The following is a 24,776-nucleotide window of genomic DNA, read 5'->3' on the forward strand; positions in this document are numbered from 1 at the left end:
GAATTGGTCGCTTTGAAAGGGAAAAAGTGTCGATTGGCCAGTTTTCTCCCACAAAAAGCCCAAGAGAGAGAAACGGAGGGGGGGGGGGGGGGGGAAGCAAAAAGTCAAAATGGATACATAGAGCACTGGTATCAACACCAATAATCCTAATAGCCTTGGCATCAAAGGGCGAAAATCAAAGAAGAGGTCGTCACTTCATAAATTATACCAATTAAAAAAATGCTACAAAGTTTAACGAAAACAATAAAACAACAAGAATGATTGTTTATACTCTATTCCTCCACCTCACACTAACAGTCCTAGCCCTTTTGGCCACGGCAACAGCTCTAATGGCATCTCTTGTTGGTCCAAAGAACTTGGCTGCCACTTTCTGTACGCCAGTAGTCAGGTTGGGGTGCTCGCCATCATCGGTATCCTTGACGGGATCGAAGCCCGAAAAGTTGTCGACAAAGCGGACGGGACTGGCGGCGGTGTTTTGCGTAGTTACGTATTGTGCGATTCGGGCGTTGAGGTCCTTGATGCCCTGCACAGGCGTGGCTTTGAAGCGGGCCGGGTCCAGAGGAAGTAGGTTGGAGAAGATGATTTGCATTCTGTTGTTGTTGGCGCGCATCTGGCTGATGAGGACGTCGTAGGCGGCGAGGATCTCGACAATGGGTTTTTGGCCGATGAGAACGTCGTTGGTGCCGATGAGCATGATGACTACATCCGGGGGATTCAGCTTCAGCTTTGTTGTCAGGTTTGTGGTGGCAGCCCAGGCAGTTGCTTGGGATCCGGGATGGCCCTCGTGTGCTTGTTCGATGTTGGTGCCAGAGCATGTTCCTGTTTGACTGCCGACAAACTCAAAGTTGGTAATACCCGCAGCTCGGAGAGAGGTTTGGAGGTTTGCGCGCCAGCATCTCTGAGATTTAAAGTTAGCATGTGGAAACTGTGTATACGAGAGGTTGAATGTCACGACTTACTGAGACAATAGACGCCCCAAAGGGCATTATTCTAACAGCTCTTTGCGCGTATACTTCAGTCGTCAGACTGAGAAGCCCAAGAACCAGAGCACCGAGTTTGACCATGATGTAGGACGGGTGACCCAAGGTTTACCGGGGGTGCAAAAGGTTTGGGGGGAACTCTGAGTGGTTCCTTGTTCCAGAAGCACTCTTGGAAAAAAGGCAAGCTGGGATGGAATGCCTATATATCGCGCACATACGATGGTGGGCGTCAAATATGGTTTCGTAACTGGCCGCCAAAGGATGCCAGATGTCTGGTTCCCAGAGATATCGGGAATGGATCAAGATGCTGTGGTAATACGAGGAGCCGGAGTAATTTAAACTGTTTCCACAATTTCGAACGGGCGGGACGATGGAATGAATACACCCTTGTGCCGATCCTGTAGTCAGACTCAAATATAGAGGTTACAATAAAGCTAGGGCCTAGTTCGCAGCGATAAGTCAAAATAGGGGAAAGGCAGATTGCAGAGATATTGCAGTGAATGGTAGCCTGGGACAAAAAGCCCCTCTGGCAGGTGAAAAGTGCTTCTTATATCCAAGTCTCAGACGAAGCGGAGAAGCGCACGGCAACCTGACTCCATGTTCACAGCCCACGCAACCCCCCTTGCGGCCATGGGCGTCGCTAGAGAAACAACAGCGAGGTTGTGGAGGGGGGTGCATGACTTGGGTGGCGTGCGACATGCGGCGCGTGGTGCATCTGTTGCTGTAATATTAGGAGGAAGCGGCGGTGCCTGGCTGATGCAGGGCCGGGTGGGCAACCCTGTAGGTAGGGTCTCCACTTTGAGCCTAGACAAGGCCTGGTAAGGCTATCTGACCGCTAAGGAATTTAGCACGGTTAATCTGACGTTGGCCGAGGGGGGTTGGAACGAGGACAGGGGAGGGCGGACTGTCAGATCATAAGTGTGATAATAGTGTTGCATCTCGTGTGAGCTGCATTCTTAGAAGCCCATGTTGTTATTGCTCCAGACGTTGGAGGTGTCAGCGTTACAAACATGGCGGAAAAGCAAACGGTAAACAAAGGACCATGCGCCATGACGATAAGCGGGTCGACACAGGCCGCTTTGGCATTTGATGAACAATGACTCTGTTCACTCTATTTTCGAGCAGGTCGACAGCAAGTTGAAAAGCCACGGAGTCTCGGTCGGCCTGGCCTCTGGTTCAATGGACAAGGCTAGGCTGGCGTCGCTGTGGACTGCCGAGATTGAGTTAGACAGATGGTTTGCCGGCAATTGAGGTTAAGCATGCGTATAGTAGTTGGTATGCAGGGCGCATGCACGCGCGTGTACTACATGTGCAAGAGGTCGGTCGTCGGCGCAGGTGATTTCGGCAAGATTGTATACGAATGGCATGGTACGCAGTGGGCGCAGACGCGGTTGGCGTTCGGGTGAGCAGTAGCATGGCCATCAGCGGAATTGCCTGCGCATGCCAAAGGCAACAAGCGTGATGCACTGTGTGATGCCGCGGCCGCTCCGATGACGGTAGTGAGAAGCTTGCCGTACGGCTGCAGGCCGGAATGGGGTGAGGTTGACGTTTTACTTCTTCCTCGTGCTCTGCCGCCATAGGGCTCTTCCCCCAGGCCGCTAGCATACTACGCGATGCACTATCGGTTGCACGCGACTGTTCCTTGCCCCCCCCCCTTCCCCCCGTCAATTTGACATTGTCGCAGAAACTTGTCTGGCATTCACTCCGCTCGCTCATCAAACCGCCGCCAAGCATCGCAGTCTCCATTGTTGCAGGAGCGCAAGGAATGAAAAGGCTGTGGAATCTAGACTTGGGCCCACAACCGTCGCGGCCCTGTCGCTTAAACGAGTACGTGTGTATACCAAAGAGGAGGTTCGTTGCCCAAATAGGAACTAGGGTGCTGCCAACAAAGGCAAAGATGGACACACGCCCACCGTTCTGGATCCGACAGAACATGACGAGGGGTATTCCGTGGCAGCCCGTTTACGCAGATTGCGCAGCAGCAGAAGGGCCCATACGAGAGTTGGCTTTTCCTTTGCTCCGCTGCGGGCTCGTATTCGCACAACACATGGCCAGACTCCAACTCGGCCGCAGCCTCTTCAGCCAGCCTTGCTCTGACTTTGGCCGCTGGTATAGAGATCGACACTGTTGGCTGCATGTCGATATGCGCATGCGGGGTAGTGAGAACAAGTAAAGAGTGGACTTCAACGGTACTTCAACAGTACTAGACGTGTGCTTGTCATCGTCCAAACATCGTGGCCAGGCCTTCTTTTTTTTCGGGCGGGTGATCAGGCCCTCCGTCTGGCGTCAACAATGGCAACTGGATTACGACACGTGCATAATTCGTGCACGATTTATGCTGACTTCCGCTATCTGGTACCACCCACCCTAGTATCCGGGCTTCCGCACTCAAGATCTGCCGTCAGATCAGACACAGCAGATGAGACGCAACAATTGCGAGAATTGAAAAGCCGTCAGCCAGGCCACCACTGCTATGTACATGCACAGTCATATTGAGACACCACCACGCCTTGCATGCGTAGTGTAGTGTAGTGTAGTGTAGTGTAGTGTAGTGTAGTGTAGTGTAGTGTAGTGTAGTGTACTCCGCCCACGCTGCATGCAGCAACACCACGAGAAGAGAGAAAAAACCCCGCAAAATCTTAAATCCCGCAAGCGAAGAGAAAAGAGTACCGTGATCCAACACTCCAAATATTGCCACTAATCGCACGACACATATCGATAGACATACGATAGTAGGACAGAACCAGCACACGCAACAAAGTGTGGCGCACATCTCCAGCAGGGCTCCCCCCAAAATGTCACCCCCCTCGTCTGTGGCTTGCCTACAACATACGCCATACGCCCGCACCCGCACCCGCAAAACAAAATCCCCCAACCGGAAAAGCTTGACTGTAGCACTGCATTGAGCTTAGCAACATCTTCCAAGCCACACAGAACGAAATCCAAGCCGGCCTGTTCTCGCACCATGCAACTACGTACGCTGGCGTAAAATCTCACCTGGACATGCAAGTCGCTGCGACATAGCCACCCCACCACGACGGATTGGAAATGCATACTACTGTCTACCGCGTATCTCAGCCTACTTGCTCGCTCATGACTCTAGCATAGCAACAGCAACAGCACAGCGAAGCCTGCCTGTTCCGTCCCACCCCCTACCTGAAAACACTGCCCCCCCTCTGTCTCACCTCGTCACATCCGCGAAAAAAAAAACTTCCCCACCACCACCCAACTCATCCCTAAGTCTCTAAAAGAAAACCCTCAAGCCTAACCTCCCCCCCCACACACACACCCCTAGAAGCAAATGCCTCAGGTATCCACAAAGGGGTGTTGCTGCAGCAAGCCCAGGTAAATAAAAGCGGGATATAAAACAGGCGGGGGGGGCGGAGGGTGAGATAAACAATGTATTATGACCAGCAAAAAAGCGTTTCAACAGAACAGGCGTTCGTCGGCGTGGTGCCTTGTGTGTTTGGGGGGCCCTGGGAAAAAAAAATCCACGAAACAGAAGCAGGCGTCGCGTTTGTTTCTGCAGTGTGGGAATGGTGTTAAACTAAATCATGTAGTACAAGTTTTTCTGTGTTATAACTTACTCACTTGAAACTTAATCATGGTTGTTACTTGCTGGTTATGTGATTGGGAAAGGGATGGGGAGGTAGTGACGTATATGGCTACATGGGTGCTGGCGGTTATAGCTAGGGGGGTTGGTTAAGGGAAAATGGAGGGTAGGTATACGCGGGAGAGGGGGGGATTAGGTTTGCCGAGGGCTGGGTTTGGATTCATGGGTTTGTTACTAGTCATAGGGTTGACGTTGACGGGGGGTGAGTAAGTTACTATGTATGATAGTGGAGATGGTGAGTGTGGAATGTGATGAGGTTTGAAACATTAGGTACGTTGATGTGATGATGTTGTGTTCTTTGCGTAAAGGACTACATGGATGTACGAGTACATTGCTGGGGGAATAGCAAGACATGGTGAAGGTATAGGTACCTGACATGGAATATGGGTTTGATAATAGCAGGGGAAGCTTGCGTCTGAGCACCTCGGAGGTATCAACGAGTCCCACCGCCGTTATGACAAGACTCGGTTACATTCCACTTTGTTCCTTTCTCTTTTTTTCCTCCTCCCCAGTGCTGAATCTCAAGTACATTTCTGATTCACTCCGTGTCCTTCCCAAGAGGCAACTCCCTACCAGAAGCAAGTATACTCATGCTTTCAGAAAACGCATCCATCTCCCCTGATCCGCTGCAGTAGGTTCCGTCAAGACCGTATGTCTGCGGATGAGGATCGTCGTAGAGAGCGTAATTGATCAGAGCGCGATGATTCAACAACTCGCAATCTTCGCTCGTCGGCCTATACTGTGCTTCGGGAATGATGGAGACACTTGCATTTGCCGAAGAGAGCGGGTCTACATCTATGGTGTCGTTGTGGATTGCGTTCTCTTTGTCGTCATGTTCGTAGTTGAGCGGCGAAGCAGTATGTGCCTCACGAGCTAGCTGGTCCGCAAGCTTCTCGTTGAAGATGGTAAAAGGTTGACCTGACGAGACTGGCCAGGCATCTTTGTCGTGATGGAAACATCTTTTTCCTGGGGACAAGTGTAGTGAGTCAATACTGTCCTTACGCTTGATAGCATTTTGCGGGTTGGCTGCTTCTGGAGACGGAATCGAGCTCCCAGCAATTGTGATAGCTTCCACATGGTCAGTATTCAGTTGTGGAAACCCTGAACAACAAAGGAGTGGTGTTTGCGTACAATCAGTATCCATCTCTATCCTCTGTATAGTACCTCCGCTATCGAACTCCATTTCATCAGATGTGGAGTTTTCGACATAATCAGCATATTCTCGGGACGCAGGTTTGCACTGCGCAACTCCGTCCGAATCCACATCGTCAACATGCAGACGCTTGGATTTCTTCGTTCTCTTCCTAGACACAATCACTTCCTCCTCGCTGGTCACAACCAGAAACTTGTCTTGAGGATGCACATTCATGTCGTACGAAACCTTCGTATCCGACATTTTGCGAGGAGAACGACGAGTAGGTTCAACTGACAGCAGCCGTGACTGAGTGAACTTGCGCTTCTTGTTCTCTGTACGTCGCCTTGTTTCTTTCCCAGATTCACCACCCGACTCCTCTGCGTCAGTATAGACAGCGGCAGAATCCTCATTTGTGTCATCTGTGTCGAAACAGACTTGCTTCTCTCCATGAACTGAGCGACGCCTTGCCGCTTGCGTTGGCCGAATAGCGTCGTCCATAGGATGGTACTTTGCATCGTAGACGAGCTTGCTCTTATTCCGAGTGCGAAAGCTGTAGAGAGAAGTGGGGGCAGAAGAAGGCGGAGGCCGAGGGTGTGACTCTTCAACACCAACGCTCTTATCTTCATCGAGTTCAGATGCAGCGCTTTCAGAACTGAGCTCAGAAGATGGCGCGCGTTGCTGTACATGTCAGTTCGAGTACCAGTCAGTCAGAGATAGACTTACTGGTTCAATGGGTTCTGTGATTTTCTCGCTGTCTTCATATCCGGGGCGAGTCATTGCTTCTTCTTCTTCTTCTTCTTCTTCTTCTTCTTCTTCGTCGTCGTCGACTTCAATAAAATCTGAAAAGTCAATTGAACGAGCCATATCCGCAACCACTGGCCGCATCCGTATCTCACATGCACGATATATATTGAGGTTAAGTAGCAATGCTATCTCAATGACGAGCAGTAGATGAATGTGTATGTGGAGTGAGGTGAGAGTTTTGTTCGACAAGGCTGAGTCTTTAGCAGGAAGGAGCGACCAGATGGTGCTTCTGCCACTCCAGCGCTCCTTCCTCAACCACACAAACATTGCGCATCAACCTAGGCAAGGTCTGACTGTGACCATAGAGCTGACGTGTAGTCAAGGCTCCATCGATGATGCATTTGTAGCAGTGCTTTCATACCAAATGATACTGTATTCAACAAGATAGTTTAGAATATAAAAAGTGTAGCGTCTAGTATTGGACACACAATAACGCAAGACATAAAAGATGCACCGAAAACTTCATCAATTAAAAAAAGGACTATACACACATGAGCACCTTGCCAGATCAACCGACACAAATACTAACCCTACAGGCAAGAGAGCGAGTGAAACAGAAATCGCCATGTCCAACGACGTTTTGAGAAAAAAAAGGGGGAGAGAGGGGATTACTATATCCTCCCCTCAGAAATAAAAACTCTTCTTGATGAATACCAATAAAATTGCACATGACAATGGTCATTCATGCAGTCTCAGTAGTTGAAACCGAAATGCCGGATATTTAGCTAAACTCGCTAAAAAAAAGGCGCGCTGTATAAGCTCGGAAACGCCGTGGATATAATATGTTTATGCCTGCTTCCCACCTTCCCTAATCTTCATTTCCAACATGATGCAGAGAAAGAAAAGAAAAGAAGTTTGCTTGTTGTTTTGGGAATTTCCACTCCTCCTTTCGAGCACACATAATCTTCCCTAGTGAACGCCAGATGGGAATAGTAAGGAAAAAAGAAAAGACATGAATGAAATGTGACTCGCTTGAACGCACTGGAGAGATAACGACTGTATGTGTAAGAGAGAGAAATGTGGGAAAACATGTGTCTCATCGGTTAAAGCGGGATGTGAGCCTGATTGGGGGTAAGACAAAATCCTCGTCGGAATCATCATTGTCGTCGGCCTCGATGTTGAGAGTGTTTAGTGGTTTCGAGACGGCGGTTTCTCTTGTGCCGGCGGGCTTGGAGTGTTGGTCGGATACCGGCAGCGAGTGTACGTCTTTCCGATAGACCGCCTCGGGTTCCAGCGACGACATGGAGGTATCCGAGGTTTCATGTGCTTGCAACTCTGGTGGGTCTTGCGACTTGCGCGCGTTGCATTTGTCGACTTCGGTCTTGGCAGTCTCCAACAGGGTCTCGAGGCTTTTCCGTATTGTCGCTAATTCTTTTCTGCAGTCGCCGTCGCGCAGGGTGAGATGCGCTGCCTTTTCGCATAGTTCTTGTGCTTGTTCGAGTATCTTGTCTGTCGAGTCGAATAGTTCTGCTGGTGTCTCTACACCGCTACTGACACCTAACCGGCCACTTCGTCTTGCTGCCGATCGTGCCCGCAGTGCTGACATGCGTGCTTTGTAATTTACTTTGGCCGGGCTGATTTCATCTTCTTCGTCATCATCATCGTCTTCTTCGTCGCTGGAGGATGCCATGGAGGCCATGTCGTTCATCCTGGCTTCCATCTTGGCCTTTCGCAGCAGGTTGCGCCCTGTTCCGAAAGCGCGAACCAGTAATTCAAAAGACTTTTGCATGTCCCCATCATAGCTGGTGACAACCATGACCCAAGAGCGGTGGCGAGCGGAGTCGGGTTCCTGGTCCGAGGAAACGGAGAGAGACTTGCGTTTCCGGCTGACAATAGGATCGGCGGGCGTGGCAGTCGAGGGCATGGCGTCTTCTGCGATGGCGTCGAGTTTGCCTGGGCGTATGGAAGCGGTCGAATCTGATTTCTGCTTTGCGAAGGGCGACTGTGATATGTGTACTTTTGTGATTTCGTCTTGCATTGCCGTCACCCTGTCCTCGGCGGTCGTGATCTGGTGCAGCCATTGTGGGATGTTGTCCTGGAGAAAAGCAAACGACTTGTCGATGTCAGACATGGTGGCTGCTTGGGCGTCCAGCGAACGGAAATGCGGAAGTAAGCGATACAGCGGCGCAGGCGACCGCGGCTTGTCGCATGCAGCAGCGCCAGCGATACGGGTAGTGTGAACAGAGAGGCCTGGCAGCAGCAGCAGCAGCAGCAAAGGAAGAAGGTCGCGTGGTCGTGTGGTCGAGAGGGGACAGCGTCGGGGTACTTGAGTGTGTGAGGGTGTGTGCACAGCGGGTGCGGAGAATTAGTGCGAGCAGCGAACCAGGCGGGCCTGAGGATCAGCAGTTACTAGTTATGGGAGGGAGAGGCGGCTGGTGGGCAGGGACTAGGACCGATAGAAGACGTGATCAACGGGGCCAGACGGTGACTTGCGTACCCCCGGGGGGTAGTGCATTGCATGAAGAAGAGGGACAGGAAGAGAGAGGAAGGGGGAGGGGGGGTGAGAAAGGGCCGTCAGAATTACACACACGTCGTTGTCAAGGCGGCATACAATTGGGGTTCCCACGGGAGCGGTTCAGCAACGCGCCATAGCCTTGGCGAAGATGGAGCAGCAGGCTCGCAGCTCGCACTCGGTCTTGGTGCAGGTATGCGGCGCCATTACATGAATCAATTGCTACTCGCAAATGGCGCTGAGCATGGCCAAAGGCCGGTGCCTCATCTGCTACTCTACAACGTTTGGCCTGGCTCGACGAGCACAAAAGCGAGCGGGCCGATGAGACAGGCGGCCGGTTGACAAGAAGCCTTTCTCTCCACCCCGTTCCCCCATGGCGGCTGGCGACGGGGGGCGCATGTGTGCCGCAGTCTGGCGGCTAATGGTCCCAATCAGCGCAGCCACGGCGCCTTTGAGCCCGCGCCGCAGCGCCTCTGCCGAAACAAAACAATGTCGCCCCCAGCTCGATGCCGACGGGCGAAGCGACATGGGGATACCAGAAGCGGTGAGGGGGACAAGGGAGCACATGGGCCTGCAAACCATCGTGTCCGCCTGCTGGCCGGGCGTCGGAGCGGGTGTCACCACTGTCTCTTGTCATGCTCGCTTTTCGGGCCTATGTAGGCTTCAGGAGTCGAGTGGTATCCGGACTGCGAAGATGCGACTGACTGGACGAAGCTTGACTAGGCAGAGTTTAATCGTGATTTGCGCGTGCACAGTCCCAGTTGAGGACGGGTCACGTGAGCGGCCACATGCGGAAACCGAACCCCCTCCCTGGCATGGCCATGGCCCATTCGTATGTGTCTGCGTGTGCTGCTACAGTACGTTTGGCCTTGTGCCCGTCGACTGGCCTACCACACGCATGGCTGTACGCATACGACTACTTATATTGACATGCACGCGTTGCTGTGCCCTCGACACAGTCTAGTCGCACGCCTAAACTCTAATCCCCCTGTCCGAGCTGCTCGCCTAGCCCGCAGCCCGCAGCCCGCGCAGTCCGCCGCCTCTCCAGCCGTTGCCCCAAACGTTGCCCCTCTGAGCTGATCGCTGTCTGTGCGCCCTCGTCCCTCAACCCCCCGTGCTTTTCATGACTACAGAAAAAGTAACGATGCCATCGGCGCACTTCTGCCGTGCATGCTCAACACTTGTCCATTGCCGTTTGCATCGCAAGCAGGGCCAAGCGAGGCCCTCTGGTTACGTCGCCGACCTGAGCCAGCGTCTTGGAAAGGCTGCATCGGAGCTATCCTCGTATTCTTTGCCAAATTGCCCACAAACTCCGCTCCCCCGAGTGTGGGTGGCTGCGGCAAAGCGGTTACACAACACATGCTCCCTTGCAGAGCCACACAACAACGCGCATCATCGCCGCGCCTAATCGGACGCCTGAAAACACCAACCTGTTTGTCTTGTGTCACGACCATTTGGAATCGTATTCTTGTCCTAAGGAAAAGTGCAATGCCCCTCGACAAACTTGCTGCCTCTACGGCCACAGCTCCTCAGTCGTCCACCCACCATTCGCCTTGTTGCTCTCATCAAACGTGTGCCTGTACCTCCGCGCTTTGTCCGGATCGCTAAGATCCGTCTGCTCCACCGAATCCGGCACAATGACAACAACCCGAAAGTTCTTGCGTGCCACCTCATCATCCAAGCCATCAACCTTTGAGCCCAACCCAAGCTTCTGGTCATACGCCTTAGACGTCGGCTGGCCCGGCGGCGGATTCTTAAAAGAGCCTATAGCAGTGTCAGAACCACACAAGACAGTAGTCACATCATTTCAAAACGAAAGCCGCCTTACCCTTGATCCCGGGACTCTGGTTCCCAAAGAACCCCCTAAGTTCCCTCTGCCAGCTGAACTCGCCCTGTTTGCCTTCATCCACAACTCTCATCCTCTTCCCCAATTCGCTCTTGACAGTCCTCACCCCACTGCTCTCCTCGCTCGCCTCAATATCATCAGCAATGACGTATGCGCGTCCTTTGATCCTCCACTGCGAGCCAGTATCAGCGTTCCAGTACACGGCCTCTACAGGCCCTCCACCCCCGCTTCCTTGCACCTGCTCGCTGCTCTCTGCGTGCCCCGCGCTCGACCCAAATATCTGCCCCACCTTCTCCATGCGCACGTCCGTCGTGAACGTCGGGCAGTCGCTCTGGTACACGGCTGGGTTCCGCTCCGCCTCGTTGTGCTTGTTCTCTGGCAGCTCCGTCCAGAAGCCGCGGTGAATGCAGTATCGCACGCGCGGCACGTACCGTGTCGGCGAGCCTTCCGGCGCTTTGTCGAGCGTCCCGAGCACGAACTCGGGCGACTTCATCTTGGACAGGTGCTCGCTGAAGAGTGCTTTCCATGGTGCTGGTGGCAGCGCTGCTGTTGAGGGCGTCGTCGTCGACATGGTGCGCAGGACACGCGAGAGCCGGTGCGAAGCTATGGCTGCTGAGTTGCTCGAGAGAGAAGAAGAAGAAGAAGAAGTCGAGAGGTGAGTTGCAAGTGCTCTAGAGGACATGGTAAAGGCTCAAGTGGTTGAGCAATTGATCATGTTCCCTCAAGTGATGTCGTCATCATCTACTACAACCCAGCAGCTATGCGATCGTGCAACATGTCAATGAGGTCAGACACCGCTCTAGTCTAACCAAACTAAATTACGTGCCAAACTATCTCAAGTGCCAAAAAAATTTTACCATGGGAGAAAATCCCCATGTTCAAGCATCGAATTGTTAGCAATTCCAATGTTTCAATTGCTGACAACAACAATAACAAAAAAAGCTTTACCCCTCCGCGTCTACTTCCGCGCCTGCTTCCCGCGTCTAGTTACACCTACGTACTTACCCCGGGCAGTTTTTACCCCGCCCCTGCCAGCCACGTTGCACCATGGCGCGGCCTCTCCGAAGTCCCAACAGTACGTCAATATATACCATATATTATACTACGCTGGGCACAACGCAAGCGTATCGCGTGACACATGCCGGCGACTTGGATGACGATCACCCCCCCCCCCTCCCCAGTCCGGCTGCCTACACTAGACCACTTTCTTGCTCAAAAAAAAAACGGGCGTGTCTATACGAGCAAATGGTAACGTGGTACATGTGCCATTCTACTCTTTCTGCCTTGAAAAAGAACTATGGCTATGTACAGCGTCAATGGACAAGCGTTCTAAAAACACACACACACACACATACATACAGAGAAACACAATTTATCGTCCCGAGTTATTTATGGTGACGGAATCGAAAGTTGTAGATACTCTAGCAAAAAAGCAAGACCAAGTAGTGAAATCACTGTCTCAGGCCTTCTTGAAGAAGCTGGCAATGCTACCTTGCCCCTTCTTACCCGCATTCTTGCCCTTTGCGGAGCTTGCTGGTTTAGCTGGTGCAGGCTTGGCCTTCTTCGGTGCAGGCTCCTCTTCAGAAAAGGATTCCCAGACAGCCTCTTCTTTGGTGACTGTAACATGTCAGTTGATTTTCTGGACCACACAGAGTCGACTCACCCAGATAGCCATCCTCGTCCTTGACCTTCTTCTTCTTCATCACTCGTCTTCGGCCGCGTCTCCGGCCATTCGTCACGGTGAACGTGGCCTCGTCTTCTGCTGGCTCTGCGGCATCAGCTGTGGCTGTAGCTGTCGGAGTAGTTTCAGTCTGTGATTCTACTGCTGCTGGCGCATCGGGCATGTCTTCGTCTGCACAAGTTAGATGTGAGATAAATGTCTGCTACACCGGACTTACCATCGTCTTCCATCATCTTGCGTAATCGCTCCGCTCGCTCCTCACGGGCTTTGCGAGCTGCTTCGTTCTTCTCCTCGTTAATCTTGACTTCGGGCTCATCGTCTGGATCGCCTTCGTCTTCAGACATGCCTTGCATTGGTTCTAGGCATGTTAGTAATATAGCATGGACATCGGCACAAGGTCGACCTACCGTCTTCTACTGGAGCAGGTGTGGACTCCTTCGCCTTTGGTTTAGCCTTGGCAAATGACTTGAATATGTCACTAGATGCCTTATCCTTCTTCGCTCCTGACTTTGAGTCGGACCGCTTGAGTGTACTTGCGCTCGCAGAAGGTTGTGGAGTTGACCGTCCCGATGCATTTTCCTCGGTGCTTTCCTTGTCTTTTGTACCCACGGTTGCAGCAGGTTTGCTGGCAGGCTTCTCCGCAGGCTTGGATGCTGGCTTTGCGGAAGCTTTTGAGGAGTTGGTTGCGGTGGGAGGGGCGTACTTCGCAGTCCTTCTCTACAGTGATATTAGCTTGATTGTCCACATCCTGCACAGTGCAAATACCATACCTTGATGTACTGGTTACGAATTGAGCCATACGTCTTCCATCGCTCTAAAGGGTTCTCGTCTGCGTACTGTTTCACACCCTCGTGGTTACATAGAGACAACACTCCGAAGATCTACTATGTTTAGCACCGTCTACTCCGAGTCGAAACCGAGCATACCTCGAGTCGTCCGGGTTCCAGGCTGTAGATGTGGACCGATGCGCCTTCTTCCAGCCCTGCGAGAGTCTCTGGTATACCAGTCAGCGAGTATCCAAAGCGACCCTTGACACAACGTACCCTCCAACTCCTCTTCCCGAACTAGCAAGACTTGAGTCTCTTTCACCCCTCTTGGTGCAGGAGTATCCTCATCGTCGGAACCGCTTGCATAATCCGAGTCTTCATCCTCCTCTTGGTCGGGCATGGAACTCATGAATGGAGAACTGCGCATGTCGGTATCTTCGCCTTTTCGGATTTTGGAGCCATTGCTCTGTTCGCTATTTCGAGGCGTACCGGTGAGAAGATAAGTGGCGTGAACAGACTTCGACTTTCGTGCATTTTGCGTCTTGTAAAACTCAGCGAGCATCCTGTCTGCGGTGAGCTGGCATTCGTCATTCGCAGTGGCAGTACTAACCGTTTCGCTGTGTTGACATTGGTCTTGAGCGCTCTGCTGAGAAGCCTGTAGGTTACAGGCTTATTCTCAGCGAGAATTCTTGCCGCCAGATAATCCTTGTAGTCTTCCTGGGCCATTGCGTAAATTGTCGACGTTGCCGTAGTCGTGGTAACTATGTACGATGAACAAAGAAGTGGAAGCGCGTCGCGGGGCTGACTCGTGCTCACGCGTCTTGCGCTCCCAGCTCGACAAAACTGACTCGAGCACTAAGGCATCCATCATTGCCGACAAGTCAACCACCATGTTTCTATTGTGACCGAAAATGAGCGCCGCTGAAGACGAAGATCTAAAATTGCAGAGAGCATCTGCTCTGCTGCTCTCTGACCTTGAGAAGCTTCTCCCACGACTGCTACGAAAACGCCAGCAAGGCTCTACATCAGGCTCTGTCCGCCACAATGTTAGGACGGCTGATATGCACAAAGCCTGCAGCCTGGTATGGCTCTAGCAAACTGCCCACCGGTACTCGGGCTGACTACTACTAGATTGAGCCCTTTCAAGAGGATCCTCAACTTCTGGACACTCACCTCAAGACTTTTATCCCGCCACTGGTTGATGCTTACTTGGAAACAATATCGACGAGCACCAAAGAGGATCCAAAAGATGGCTGTTTACCGCTCTCACATGCCATATGCCGTATTTTGAATGTATTCTGCAAAGTCCGCGGTGAAAAGGTCATCAAAGGATTCTTCAACAACGAGCCGCGTTACCTCGAACCAATCTTGACAGAGCTCGAGGCCAGCAAAGATAGTACTAACGAAGGCCCTGAGGCAGCACTATCTCAGAGTGACCGGCCATGGATTCGCCGTTATGTGCTGCTCCTATGGCTTTCGCAGTTATTACTGGCTCCCTTTCCTCTGGAGTCCATGTCTGAGTTGCAGGATTCTGCACAAATTTCAATTGCGCCTGGGCTGAAGTTGCCTGCCAAACTACCAGGAATAACCCTCCGTGTGCTCTCCATATGCATGTCGCAACTCCGAGCCCCAACCAAAGAGAAAAGCGCCGCTGCAAAGCTATTGGTTCGAATTTGTGTACGTCCAGATATGCAAAAGATGGGTTTACTGAATGCCATGGTTTCGTGGTCACTTTCCTTCTTCTCTGAAGTGAATGAGGAGCAATTCGATATACACCAGTGTCTTGGTGTGTTGTCATTCATATCTGGTCTTCTTGCATCTGCTACAAACGAAGAACTTGGCCCTTTTCTCGCTGCAACTTACCAATCTTGCCGAAAGGTACTGGACCAAGAGAGCCTTGCCTTCATCAAATCGTCAGCGGTGGCTCGTAAGCTAGTAGTGAAAAGTCTGCGCAACATTGTCCTTCATTGTCTGCAGACAACCTCCGTCGTACCTGGGCTTGACCCAACGACGGTTCTGGAAGAAGTCATCGAGTTCCTACTTGAAGCACTTGCAGATGGAGATACTCCTGTTCGATACGGGGCAAGCAAAGCACTCAGCATAATCACACTCAAACTTGACATCGAAATGGCTGATGAGGTGGTCGAGGCGATCCTAGGCTCCCTCACCGAGAACGTCTACTGGCAGGGCTCCAAACGCAACTTGAGCAGTGTAAATCCGCTGAGATGGCACGGGTTGACGCTGACACTTTCCCAGCTGCTCTATCGTAAAGCAGTCCAAACAAACCACTTGCCTGACGTCCTGAACGCTCTTCTGCTCTCTCTTGGATTCGAGCAGCGATCACCCACTGGAGGATCCATCGGTACGAACGTTCGCGACGCAGCTTGCTTTGGCATCTGGGCACTCTCGAGACGCTACGCTACTGCAGATCTACTTGTCGTGGACACAGCGTCAATACGCGCGTCGGAGCATCTAAAAGCATTGAATGTACCTCAAGTCCTTGCAATTGAACTGGTGGTCGCTGCTTGTCTCGACCCAGCAGGCAACATCAGAAGAGGATCATCCGCCGCTCTGCAGGAACTGATTGGTCGACACCCGAATACAATCGAGGAAGGTATACCGCTTGTGCAAATGGTAGATTTCCATGCTGTTGGCCTCCGTCAGCGAGCAATGTGTGATGTGGCAATCAAGGCAGGAGACTTGAGCTCGCTCTACTGGGAAGCGTTGTTCGAAGGACTCCTTGAATGGCGAGGAACAGGATCTTTGGATTCCGAGTCGCGTTTGTTTGCAGCAGAAGCCGTGGGGTCTTTATCGAAAGGACGCTCCCTGGCTGTGGTTCAAAGAATGTCAGGACAAGTGCGCAGTACGCTTTCAGCCTTGCGTCCCAGACAGGTAGAGGAGCGGCAGGGACTAGTATCTGCGCTTGCAGCTCTTGTAAACACTGCAAGAACCTCGATTGTCGACAATAGAGATGGGGCTATGTATGTGTGTCTCTCGGATCTTTGGACACTATTGTCAAGCGACTTGAAACTTGAAGAGAAGGCATTTACCTCACCAGCACTGCGACCACAGTTTACGGCATCCTCCATAGGTTCATTCATTGCAGCAATGGCTACGTTTACGACTGAGTGTTCTACCGGTATCAAGTCATCCGAGATACCCACGGAAGAGGTTTGTCGCCTCTTTGACCTGTGCCTCACTCGACATGAACAGTTAGTCTTGGATGGAATCGCTATCACTGCACCAGCAGTCATTCTACTCCTCTCTAAGACACCTAACGTCGACACCATTGAGGTCGTATCGTCGTGGTTGACCAGATTGGAGAACGAAGCCTCGTATAACGGACTCAGATGCTCAGGACACGCAGTCGCGCTCGGAGCCGCATACGCCAACTTGACTAACCTTCCAGCTGACACGAAAAGAGAAGAAATACAGCGCCGCATCGTCAAAGTACTCACATTCCGATGCACTGCCGCCGTGGCCATCGAAGCTCGCACCGTAGCCCTGCGCGCTCTGGGCGACCTCCTCGCCAGCAAATCCTCAGCATCGTACCATCTCGCGCCGGACGCAGAAACACAGGTAGGTCGCGCCCTGCACATTGCCCTCAACGACTACACCATCACCGAACGAGGCGATGTCGGGGCCCTGGTTCGCCTAGAAGCCTTAAACACCGTCCATTTGGCTTGGACATCCGGTCTCCTAACCTCAACTCACGAACCATGCGGCCGCGAGATCTACGCCGACGTCCTCCGCCTGTCTCTCGAGAAACTAGACAAAATGCGTGTCAAGGCCAGTCAAGTCCTCCACCACGCACTCGACCCCAGCGCACTCGACGCAGGTGTCTCTTCTAGATCCTTCTTCCTCTCCGCCCTCGCTCCACTGCAATCATCGACCGACGCCATTGTCAAAGAAGCCATCTGCGTCGGCTTCGTCAGCTCAGCAGGCATGGGCTCGGAATCCGTAGTCCAGAACTCACGCATGGCATTGCTTGATTTCGTTGATACGCTCCCTTCTTCTTTCCCTGAAAACCGTAATCAAGCAGACCAATACTCCCTCCTCGACCTCGCAGCCACCTTCCTCACCCTGCTAAAATCCCACCTCGACAACGACCGCATTCTGCTCCCGCTCCTCGAAGTCCTGACCTTCCTCTTCGACATGCATGTTATGCACCGCCTCACTACTACATCCTTCCCGTACGTCAAACCACATCTTCTCCCTCATGTTCGTAACGTAAAGCATTGAATTACTAACAAAGGAGGGGAAAAAATAGTTTCCGCACCCTTTTGTCGTATACGCAAAAATCACACTTCAAATCCTCGCACGTGCACAAATTGCTCCTCGCGTTGGATATGTACCGCGGGCTGGGCAGCGTGCCTGCGACGCGTGAAGAGACACTGAAGAAAGTGACGAGTATGCTATTGCATCCTTTTCCCAAGGTGAGCTTTTTTTTCTGATGTGAGAGGTGGAAAAAAGAAAAGAAAAAGTTAAGGGTTGCTAATATGAGGGATTTAGATTCGTGTCACGGCGGCGGAGACACTGTGGTTTTTGACGGGGGAGGAGGGGTTGAAGAGGCATGATTGGAGTTTGCCGTCGAAGAGCTTGAAGCCTGCTGTGGATGGGATTAGAGCGGCGGTGGTGGAAGCGGGGTGAATAGACAGCCACGGTGGTAGATGTACCGAGGGAAATATATTCGTGCATGGCTAGAAGATGGTAGATATTCTATGCTGTCTATTCTAAAGCTTTGCCTTGGTCTTGTCATCTTTCACAATAGACAGTACCAGTTGCTCGGCTTCCCATGCACTTCCCCAACTACTCTGGTAGCCATAACCCGCATGACCATAACTGTGTACGACCCACTTGCCATCAATCACCTCCTTCTCAACTCTAGGTCCACCAGTCCTCATGGGCCGTAGACCGACACCATGTCTGACAATATCAAGTTCAGTTACCTTTCCAGTCTTTGGTGCGAGGGCTGGACACAAGTCAATAGAGCGCTGCATGATACGCTGTGCAAGGCTAGGATCAGGCTGGCTCTCCCACGAGCCATGCTGCAGACAACCGCCGAGAATGGTGCCTCCACCGACAGCTCGCTGCATAACGTAGGTAGCTTCTTCGCTGCCATCGTCAGTGCCACTGACTGTCAACATGATGTCTGGCTCATTCCTGACGAGCACAATCTGGCCGCGTCCCGGGTACACGTTCGAGTCCATGACTCCACCGAGCTTGGATGCGAGAAGACCAGTGCAGTTTACTATCACATCGGCATGGCCAGAAGGGTGGAAGCTGGCGGCTTCGGAAATGTGGGAGAGAATGCCACGTTTGATAATGACACCAGCTTTCACACATTGGCCAAGGATCCAGGGCAGGTAGACGGCAGTGTTGATGCAGACGGATGAGAATTCGGTGCCGGTGTCACAGTCTTCTGGGAGTTCGCTTTTGGGCAAGACACGGAACTAGGGGGGTGTGAATATAGGTCACATCCATGGAGGAACAGTGAGACGGCAACATACGTTAGGAACCACATCCTTGAACCAAGCATCTTCCTTTGTCAGTTCCTCAAACCACTGGCCCGTAACTGTTCCAGCATCCTTTTTCCTTGCATAGATGCGCGTGTTCTGGAAGTGGATGCCGGCCTCTGGGACTTGGCGACATATACGCTCGAGCTCCGCCCAGGTGGCCTTCTCGAACCTTTGCAGTGCGGAGCCGGGCTTGCCAACAGGAAAATAGTTTGCACCAGCCCTTTCGCAGGTACAAAGTCAATGTGTGTCCCACGTGCATTTTGTACATTTTATCTCTTACCAAGGGGAAGCGTATTCTATGTCATAGTCGCCGGGCATGTGCTTGGCCACGACGGTGATGGTCAGGTTCTTGTGCCTGGACAGCACGAGGGCAGTCGAGAGGCCGATGACTCCGGCGCTGGGGTGGTGGTAGTGTCAGCATACTAGATACATTAAAGTACATCAAGACTACTGTAACGAGCAACCGGCCCTGCAGCTTCGGCACATGGAGGGAGGCGGCTCGGCACATGAAAATTGAACGTGTTGATTGTTATTGCCATGGCTGCAGGGCCGATGATGGGTGTGGTGAGGTGGGCAGATGCTTACCCCGCAACGACGACATTCTTGGTGGACATGGTAGGTGTTTGCTGCTTGAGGGTGCGAGCAATGGGCGTGCTTGACGCAGCTGTGATTTTGCGTGGCATCACATGGCTCCACGGGCGGCAGCAGAGGCCAGCAGGGAGTGGGGACGGTGGTCTTGGTGGTTGGTGGTGGTGGTGGAGCGTGTTGGCGGGGTCATCTGGCAGTGGTTTTTTTTGCCAGCTCGCTTATTGGCTCCGGCGGCACACGAGCACGAGACAAAACGCGTGGGCACATGAGAGGGAGAGGCCTTTGTTTGTCTAAGTAAGTAGTACACATGTGCTCGGGCAGATGAGACGGGCGGTGGGAGCATCAGTCTCGTCGCTCCTCGTCTGCTGGTCGTTGCTTCACACCCGCTCTGCACCTCGTCTTCACACAACCACCGTCTCCACCAGCAATTGGCGTGCTCTGCTTTTTCGCTCCCTGCCTCCACCGCCCGCTGCACACGACGAAAACCAGTCGGGCCCGCCCCAGCACAGCGGCTAGCTAGGGGGCACAGCTCTGCGGTGCCTGACATCATTGCCCGAGTCCGAGGTAGTCGTTCATAAGTAGCAGCATGTACATGTGCTAAGTAGACAAGACGTATGCAGGCCCGAAGATTTTTCCGTGCCAGCACCGCGCAGGCCCAAGTAGTACATTTAGCTGCACCGGCCCTCTGCCCACGGCATTGCATCCACCCTTCGATCCTGCAAGAAGCTGCCGGGTCTTTGTCTGGCTGGCTGCCGCCCGATTGTCGTCGCTGGCTGGGCATTGTTCTGTCTCTGTTCGCGCGAGCCCGCCCCGAGTCAGGCCTGCTGTCGTTGTGCCTGAGACCTGCCAAGCGGAGCCATCCCTGCTGCCCGTGTCCCTTTACTACCAGAGCTTCACAAGTTCGCGCGCGTCACACAAGATATTATTCCTCGCCCGCCTCCCCTTGCCCTTCACCGGCCACGACCTTCACCCATCCATCGTGGCGTGGCCGGCCCAGCTCCTCTGTCCTGCAACTGCTCTTGCCGCTTCCACCAGAGCTCTCCTTTCATCCATGACCGCCTCACCCCACCTGTGCCTTCCGCCCCAAATACACCGACTTCTCCTGTCCTACAAACATCCTTGCTGCTCCCACCACCATGGCTACCCGACGACACCGGGCCAACTCGCCTGAATTCCCCATCCTCGATGCAAATGCCCTGTATGCAAGCAGCATCCGTGGCGATGGTGAGCATGCACTTGACCCTTTCTCCTCGCTTCACCACCACTGACGTTCCTCCAAGGCAACTGCCTGTTCAACGCCCTGTCCGACCAGCTCTACGGCCACCAAGACATGCACGAGGTCCTGCGTGCCACCACCATCGAGCACATGAGGGATTGTGCAGACTTTTACCGCCAGTACATGGCCGTCAATAATGTGCGGAGAAATCCCAAACGCAAGACGGCTGCTGCTGCTGCTGCCAATGCCGCCACCAAGCGTCTCGACACCACCTACTACACTGAAGAGCAACTGCAGCAGCAGTTTGACCATCATGTAGAGAAGATGGGTCAGCCTGGCGAGTGGGCAGACAACATGGAAGTCTCGGCCTTTGCCTCTGCTCTCAATGTCAATGTCCGCCTGTGGCAGGCAGACTATACCTACCTCTTCTCTCCACGCACCACCTCTGCATCCAATGTTGATCCCGCTGCCGATGACAAACGCCAGACCCTCCACATTGCCTACCATGTATGTTGTAGTCTCCTTGCTTACCCCGCTCATATTGTACTGACGTAGTATCCCTAGACTTGGGAGCACTATTCCTCTGTCCGTAATATCGCCGGCCCGCACACTGGCATCCCAAATGTCAACGTAGTGCCAAAGCCAATGTCCAAAAAGCGTCCGAGTCCTAGTGTCGATGGTGACGATGACGACCAACGCCAGCGCTCACGAAAGCGTCGCTCCCCCTTACCTCTGTTCGACTCCGATTCAACGCCAGAAGGCACTGACAGCTCGTCGGATGAATCACATGGGTTTGTAGCCTCGCAACAGTCGACTTTGCAGACCCCTCCACCCGAGCCACCAAGGCCAGTGAAGCTTACCATCAAACTTCGCGGACTCCGTACCTGCGATGCCTCCTCCACCGACTCATCTCGGGAACCAACCCCTGCCCCCAAAACGACACTACACACAGACCCTCGGACCGTGCCCGCAGAAGCATCACCACTCAAGACTCCTGTAGTGCCCAAGCCCCTCACCCCCTGTTATGATTTTATTGTGTGAAAAGAGAGAGAGAGAAAGAAAGAGGTGGTCGACTTATGATTGCTGATGATGACGACGAGACAATGATACCCTAACAGCATACGGTGGGCGCGTTATTCTTTTCTGATTTGCATTTTTTTTCTTCTTCTTCTTCTCCCCTTTCCTTGGATCTCGCGTTCTTTGCATAGCATACGAGCATCGGCATGGCTGTCTGTGTTATCCATTGTTGCATACGCCGGCATGACGGACTGACGGGGTGCCAAAGTGCTTGGGCCTGCAGTCTCTTCACCGGCTTTGGCGTTTGAAAGGAAATGTCTTTTTAACTTTCTGTCTCTCTCTGTTTGACTGAATGAAATGAATGAATGGTGTATAGAGTATGCATCTCTCAGACTAATAAGAGATGGCTTCGATAAAGCATGTTTGCATGTTGCCTGTTCAACCACGTATGTATGTATGTATGTATGTATGTATCTGCGTGTGACGTGTACAATGCTCATGTTGCGTGGCTTTTTCGTGAGAAAGAATTCGTAACCATTAACACGTATCTATCGTCTCTCCTCCCTATCTCTTTCTCCCCACATCTACTCAAATCCCTCCCCTTTAGCATCCACCTCGCTCTGCGACCTCTCCAACGATGGCCCCAGATCAATCGGCGGTGGCGCCTTTTGCCCTATCAGGCTCTTCCTATGCAACCTCGGACTCGCATCCAGCGTCTCGGCCACCTCTTCCACCTCGGGACTCTGCATCCCGCGTCTCCGCTCGTCCTCGCCCTCACCCAGCTGCCCGCCAAACCCCTGATTGGTGAGCCTCAGGCCCATAATCTGCTGCCGCAACTCATCCACAAACCGCTGCATATCGCCATACGGCAAAGCCGTCGCACCACCCTCTGCATTCTCCGCCGTCGTATTGTACAGTCTGAGCGCGGTATCGAGGGCACGCTCGGCCTGCTGCGATTTCTCGAGGCGATACCAGTCTTGGGCCGCGAGAACGGACCAGAGGGCAGCTTTCCTGCGGCGCGAGCCCAGTTTGTAGGCGCCGATTCCCGTGCGGATGGCGTGGCAGGCCGAGATGCGCTCAGTGACGAGGGCGTGGCCGACGGGGCCGACGAGGCCCGTTTCCAAGATGCGGGTTGCCCAGCGGGCGGCGTCGTCTGCGGCGGCGGCGCCGCGGAGGCGGAGGAGCTCCAACGAGAGGGCGAGGGTGCGGAGTGCGTAGTAGGGAGCTGCGCTGCGCTGGCGGTCCGTGTACGAGTAGGATGCTGCTTCGATCCACGCGTCAATGTTTTCGGCGCGGGATTTGGCAGACAGAGGGGTAGGCGACATGAGAGCGGAGAGGGCGGCCATTTCGGCGGCGCCGGCGTAGTGGCGCCATGCTTTGTCGTTTTGGAAATCGGTACGGAGGATGTCGTAGGTGCTGAGTGCTAGCTTCCAGTCTCGCAGCATGAAGCAGTAGTCTGCTAGACGCCGCATGATGGCTTCGGGAGCGTCTGGGCGGTAGAAGCCTTGGAGGCTGTCGTAGTTTGAGTTTCCAGATGTTGCTGATGATGAGCCGCTGGTGCGTGAGCCGCCAAAGGGCGTCCAGCGTTTGGAGAGAGACATGAAGCGGCCTGAGAGACCGCGGCGTCGGGACAGGATTTGCTCGTTCCAGGTGGCGACGCTGCGCTCCATGTTGGGTATTATTGACTGCGTGACTAATTCGCGGATAAAGGTACGGAGACTACTGATATCAGACTCGGGAAAGTAGGGTGTTGGGTCTGTGATGTCGTCTGTGGTTTCTGCAGCAAACTATCAGTACATGGTTACAACTGGCTGTGACAAACCATCTCGTGCTTACCTCTTTTTTGAATCTCCGCCAGTTCTTCCGAAGCAGACATCCACTCGCAAGTCGGCAAGCGTACGCTATCGTCGTCTGACGCTATGCACTGCTGGCTCTTGAGCCGCAGTAAATGGCAGTGTAGTCCAAAATGTCGCTTCATCGAATCAAAAGTCTGGTTCGACTTTGCAATGTCTCCAGTTTCTTCGTCGTGTATTAAAACGTAGTAGCGTAAAAAGTCGTTTTCCACCCATTGCGGAAACCGGAGGTCTCCATCGTGCTGCCGGTTGTACAGTCTCCGTAGCTCTTCTATCGGATGTGGGTTGCGCGAACTGATTGCTATTATACCTGCCACAGGATGCGAAAAGGTCTCATGCGGTACGACTGGCAGTCCTGATAGTAATCGCCGTAGGTAAAGCGTGTAGAAAGGCGATGATGTACTATCTATGGGTGGTCCTGACGCCTCGCCCTGGTTCATGAAGTCGGACACAGCATCTTGCCTATTGAATTCAGAGTATTGCAGATGGCGATCTACCAGCTCTTCAATCTGTGAGACATCACCCCCTGAGCGCCTCACTCGTGGTGCGGGGCCTGACGGTGTTCTCTGCCCGCCGGTCCCAACACGCAGGTCTGGATATGCATCGTCGACGCCAATGAAGCGCACACCAAAGTCCTCCCAGCTCTTGCTTGCCCCGTTACTATCTCTTATGGTTACCTTACCGGGTACCGATTCCCCGAATGGTCGTAGCAACTGCAACAGGCCCCCCTCCAGCCCCTTTGACTGTATCAGGTCCTCCGTCTGCGCATCCGCAAGGACAGCGACACATGGCACAAAGGCCCTCTGGATCAGCATCCGGTACTCATCTGACACGCCTGGCGGTAGGCTGCTCGGCGTGCCTGTGCCGCTGAGCCGCGATCCCGGGGAGAAGACGGAGCCCTGAGGGTGACTCGGAGTAGGCGTTGCGGCACCAGAATTGGGGCGCGACGTGGAGATTGTGGTTGTTGACTCGAAGAGCTTGGACAGGCTGGGGTTGGAGCGGCGGTAGGGGAGGCTGGAGAGAGAGGATACAGGCGAGGCGCGGTGTTTGGGCAGTATCATGGAAGCCTCCGGGTCGGCTGGGTACTTTGGGGGTTTCGGCGTGGCATCTTGAGGCGGCGTCATGGGAGGCTAGGGCGATGCGCCCGCGGGGTTCTGAATGTACGCGGGACTTCTGAGGCTGCCGGCATGTATCCTGATTATCGTCGACGAGCTTGAGGCGACAGCGAGCCGTCAGTAGTCGAATTCGCTATTTGGTTTGGAGCGGCGCGTGTGTGACGACGTTGGGGGTGATGCTGGATCGCCG

General features: G+C 53.3%; 9 protein-coding genes across 9 annotated transcripts; 2 read left to right on the forward strand and 7 right to left on the reverse strand.

The window, feature by feature from the left end:
• Window positions 1-105: 105 nt before the first annotated feature.
• On the reverse strand, window positions 106-1,169 carry PSV08DRAFT_359374 (carbohydrate esterase). Its single transcript, XM_014224641.2, has 2 exons — window positions 960-1,169; window positions 106-898 (listed from the first exon to the last, which is right to left on the reverse strand). Exons 1-2 carry the CDS (start codon window positions 1,062-1,064, stop codon window positions 266-268), a joined length of 738 nt encoding a protein of 245 aa, XP_014080116.1. The 5' UTR covers window positions 1,065-1,169; the 3' UTR covers window positions 106-265.
• A 3,962-nt stretch (window positions 1,170-5,131) lies between these two features.
• PSV08DRAFT_384821 (uncharacterized protein) lies at window positions 5,132-6,592 on the reverse strand (the record flags this gene model as incomplete). Its single annotated transcript, XM_014224642.1, has 3 exons — window positions 5,132-5,661; window positions 5,725-6,406; window positions 6,452-6,592. The coding sequence occupies 3 exons, from the start codon at window positions 6,590-6,592 to the stop codon at window positions 5,132-5,134; spliced, it is 1,353 nt and encodes a 450-aa protein (XP_014080117.1).
• A 583-nt stretch (window positions 6,593-7,175) lies between these two features.
• PSV08DRAFT_399246 (uncharacterized protein) lies at window positions 7,176-9,005 on the reverse strand. Its single transcript, XM_014224643.2, has one exon. The coding sequence runs from the start codon at window positions 8,601-8,603 to the stop codon at window positions 7,569-7,571; it is 1,035 nt and encodes a 344-aa protein (XP_014080118.1). The 5' UTR covers window positions 8,604-9,005; the 3' UTR covers window positions 7,176-7,568.
• A 1,413-nt stretch (window positions 9,006-10,418) lies between these two features.
• Window positions 10,419-11,401, reverse strand: PSV08DRAFT_216583 (pyridoxamine 5'-phosphate oxidase-domain-containing protein; the record flags this gene model as incomplete). Its single annotated transcript, XM_014224644.2, has 2 exons — window positions 10,419-10,748; window positions 10,813-11,401. 2 exons carry the CDS (start codon window positions 11,399-11,401, stop codon window positions 10,498-10,500), a joined length of 840 nt encoding a protein of 279 aa, XP_014080119.1. The 3' UTR covers window positions 10,419-10,497.
• An 801-nt stretch (window positions 11,402-12,202) lies between these two features.
• PSV08DRAFT_26524 (DNA polymerase subunit Cdc27) lies at window positions 12,203-14,023 on the reverse strand. Its single transcript, XM_014224645.2, has 8 exons — window positions 13,889-14,023; window positions 13,555-13,841; window positions 13,438-13,505; window positions 13,282-13,392; window positions 12,919-13,228; window positions 12,729-12,869; window positions 12,494-12,682; window positions 12,203-12,447 (listed from the first exon to the last, which is right to left on the reverse strand). Exons 1-8 carry the CDS (start codon window positions 14,002-14,004, stop codon window positions 12,290-12,292), a joined length of 1,380 nt encoding a protein of 459 aa, XP_014080120.1. The 5' UTR covers window positions 14,005-14,023; the 3' UTR covers window positions 12,203-12,289.
• A 166-nt stretch (window positions 14,024-14,189) lies between these two features.
• Window positions 14,190-17,970, forward strand: PSV08DRAFT_384826 (armadillo-type protein; the record flags this gene model as incomplete). The annotated part of the gene is made up of 4 exons (XM_014224646.2): window positions 14,190-14,360; window positions 14,410-17,471; window positions 17,549-17,714; window positions 17,791-17,970. The coding sequence occupies 4 exons, from the start codon at window positions 14,190-14,192 to the stop codon at window positions 17,926-17,928; spliced, it is 3,537 nt and encodes a 1,178-aa protein (XP_014080121.1). The 3' UTR covers window positions 17,929-17,970.
• A 41-nt stretch (window positions 17,971-18,011) lies between these two features.
• PSV08DRAFT_171094 (FAD dependent oxidoreductase) lies at window positions 18,012-19,411 on the reverse strand (the record flags this gene model as incomplete). Its single annotated transcript, XM_014224647.1, has 4 exons — window positions 18,012-18,731; window positions 18,789-19,017; window positions 19,078-19,194; window positions 19,383-19,411. The coding sequence occupies 4 exons, from the start codon at window positions 19,409-19,411 to the stop codon at window positions 18,012-18,014; spliced, it is 1,095 nt and encodes a 364-aa protein (XP_014080122.1).
• A 1,101-nt stretch (window positions 19,412-20,512) lies between these two features.
• On the forward strand, window positions 20,513-21,762 carry PSV08DRAFT_26541 (uncharacterized protein). The gene is made up of 3 exons (XM_014224648.2): window positions 20,513-20,609; window positions 20,666-21,108; window positions 21,166-21,762. Exons 1-3 carry the CDS (start codon window positions 20,522-20,524, stop codon window positions 21,640-21,642), a joined length of 1,008 nt encoding a protein of 335 aa, XP_014080123.1. The 5' UTR covers window positions 20,513-20,521; the 3' UTR covers window positions 21,643-21,762.
• Window positions 21,763-22,049: 287 nt separating this feature from the next.
• On the reverse strand, window positions 22,050-24,750 carry PSV08DRAFT_384830 (ER-golgi trafficking TRAPP I complex 85 kDa subunit-domain-containing protein). The gene is made up of 2 exons (XM_014224649.2): window positions 23,455-24,750; window positions 22,050-23,395 (listed from the first exon to the last, which is right to left on the reverse strand). Exons 1-2 carry the CDS (start codon window positions 24,593-24,595, stop codon window positions 22,203-22,205), a joined length of 2,334 nt encoding a protein of 777 aa, XP_014080124.1. The 5' UTR covers window positions 24,596-24,750; the 3' UTR covers window positions 22,050-22,202.
• Window positions 24,751-24,776: the final 26 nt, after the last annotated feature.

Source organism: Bipolaris maydis (assembly GCF_028858645.1).
Source record: "Bipolaris maydis strain C4 unplaced genomic scaffold PSV08scaffold_2, whole genome shotgun sequence".
NCBI classification, from domain to species: Eukaryota; Fungi; Ascomycota; class Dothideomycetes; order Pleosporales; family Pleosporaceae; genus Bipolaris; species Bipolaris maydis.